Genomic DNA, 1,823 nt, shown 5'->3' with positions numbered 1-1,823 from the left:
TAAGTAATGTGCATCAGGCAGTGTGAATTCAGGATGTCTAATGTTCCATTAGCTTATCTTGCTGAAAATGTACACTTTCCTGCCAGATTCTGGCACTAAAATGTCACATATGGGGAATAAATGTTAAGTGTGTGTTGCCTGGTTTTTGCTTCCAGGCGACAAAGCATAGTCACTGGTACCAACACAGTGGAACAAATGAGCAGAACAAGTAGATACAAGTGAGCAAAAGGTCAAAGTTTATTAAAGCACAGAACACTCCAGAGAAGGAAGACATCAACCTTATCAAGTGGAGAACACCCTGGGGTAGTGAGATTTATTTTCCCCTTTCATGCTGATTTTCCAAATCTATGTTAAGTGGTGGTGGGGGCAATAAATTTACTATTTTTACGGGAAAAGAGGGAATAATTCCTGAATGGAGAGTCCTCCCATTTCTATCCCTGTTAAGCAATTTCCACAAGTTGTCATAGTATTTATAAAATGTGATAAAAGTGAAAACTTTACTGTGTTTATGAAAATGGGTCACTTGAGACTACTGTCACCTTACTTGTATGCATGCTGCGAAGATCCCTTTTTGTGGCTGTGGCCCTGTCTCCACACTGGGGCATCTCTACCTCTGAGAGCCATTTTTGTAGAACAACATCAGTTCAGTTTTTGAAAACCTTCCTGAAATGCTTTTCTTTCTTGGTAGCTAACTCTGATAATTTTGTTCCTCTTATTATGGACAAGGGATCTCCCAGAATCATATGCTCCAGTTTCTCCTTAGTCCTACCAAACAGGATAAACTTTAAGATATGATTGACATTTGTACAGCATTTCTTCCATAGGAATTATGATTAGAAAAGCCTGAGAAATATGTAATGACATTGTATTATTCTTCACATATATAGAACATCTCTATGAATAAGACTCAACACTCTCTTCAAATTTGTAGGGGTTTTCTTTGTCATAAATTTCATATAGAGAATGTTTTGAGCAGAAGTTAAACACTTGTCACATTCTTCACATTTATGGCATTTCTGTTTGAAATTCTACTGTATATAGAAAACTGTGATTACCAGCATAAAGCTTCCCCACACCTTCATATTGTGATGTTTCTCTGGCATGATTTCTCTTATGTTTACTAAGGGACAATAATCAGTTAAAACCTTTGCCATATTATTCTCATTTATATAAGATTTCTTTCCAATATGAACTTTCTTACGTGTAGTAAGGTTTGAGCTCTGGTTAAGTGCATTGCTACACCATTCACAGTTGTAGGATTTTTCTCCAATGTAAATTGTTATAATCTTAGTATGTTATGAACAGCAAGTAAGGTACTGCCACATTCTTTGTATTTCTAGGGTTTCTGTGTTGTTTTATTTTTGTTTGTTTTTCACACTGGTTTTACCCTGAATTAAAGGGTTTGCCAAACTATTCATATTTGTAACGTTTCTCTCCAGAATGAATTTTATGATGTGTAGAAAGATTTGAGTAATGATTAAAGGCTTTTCCACATTCTAGACACTTGTGGGGTTTTCCCCAGAATGAATTCTTTTATGTATAGAGAGATTTGAGGAATTTTTAAAGGCTTTTCCACATTCACCACATTTGTAGGGTTTCTCCCCAGAATGAATTCTTTTATGTACAAAAAGGTGTGAGTAATCGTTAAAGGTTTTGCCACATTCTTCACATTTGTAGGGTTTTTCGCCAGAATGAATTCTTTTATGTACAGAGAGATTTGAGGAAGTTTTAAAGGCTTTTCCACATTCTCCACATTTGTAGGGTTTCTCCCCAGAATGAATTCTTTTATGCACAGACAGGGCTGAAGAATTGTTAAAGGCTTT

General features: G+C 35.9%; 2 protein-coding genes across 2 annotated transcripts in view; both read right to left on the bottom strand.

The window, feature by feature from the left end:
- LOC111722797 (protein ZNF738-like) overlaps positions 1-1,823 on the bottom strand; it is a gene marked incomplete at its 3' end in the record, with an annotated part of 41,076 nt that overhangs the window by 11,851 nt on the left and 27,402 nt on the right. The gene's annotated exons all lie outside the window — the stretch shown is intronic.
- The window catches only part of LOC100942903 (zinc finger protein 239-like), a 1,511-nt gene continuing 1,184 nt past the window's right edge, over positions 1,497-1,823 (bottom strand). Inside the window, exon 2 of the mRNA XM_012813964.1 lies at positions 1,497-1,808. Within this exon, the coding sequence (XP_012669418.1) occupies positions 1,497-1,808 (312 nt within the window). The remainder of the gene's footprint in view (positions 1,809-1,823) is intronic.

Source organism: Otolemur garnettii, unplaced genomic scaffold, assembly GCF_000181295.1.
Source record: "Otolemur garnettii isolate 467f Iridium unplaced genomic scaffold, OtoGar3 scaffold00389, whole genome shotgun sequence".
Classification (NCBI taxonomy): Eukaryota; Metazoa; Chordata; class Mammalia; order Primates; family Galagidae; genus Otolemur; species Otolemur garnettii.
This window is presented reverse-complemented; position numbering and strand designations above follow the sequence as displayed.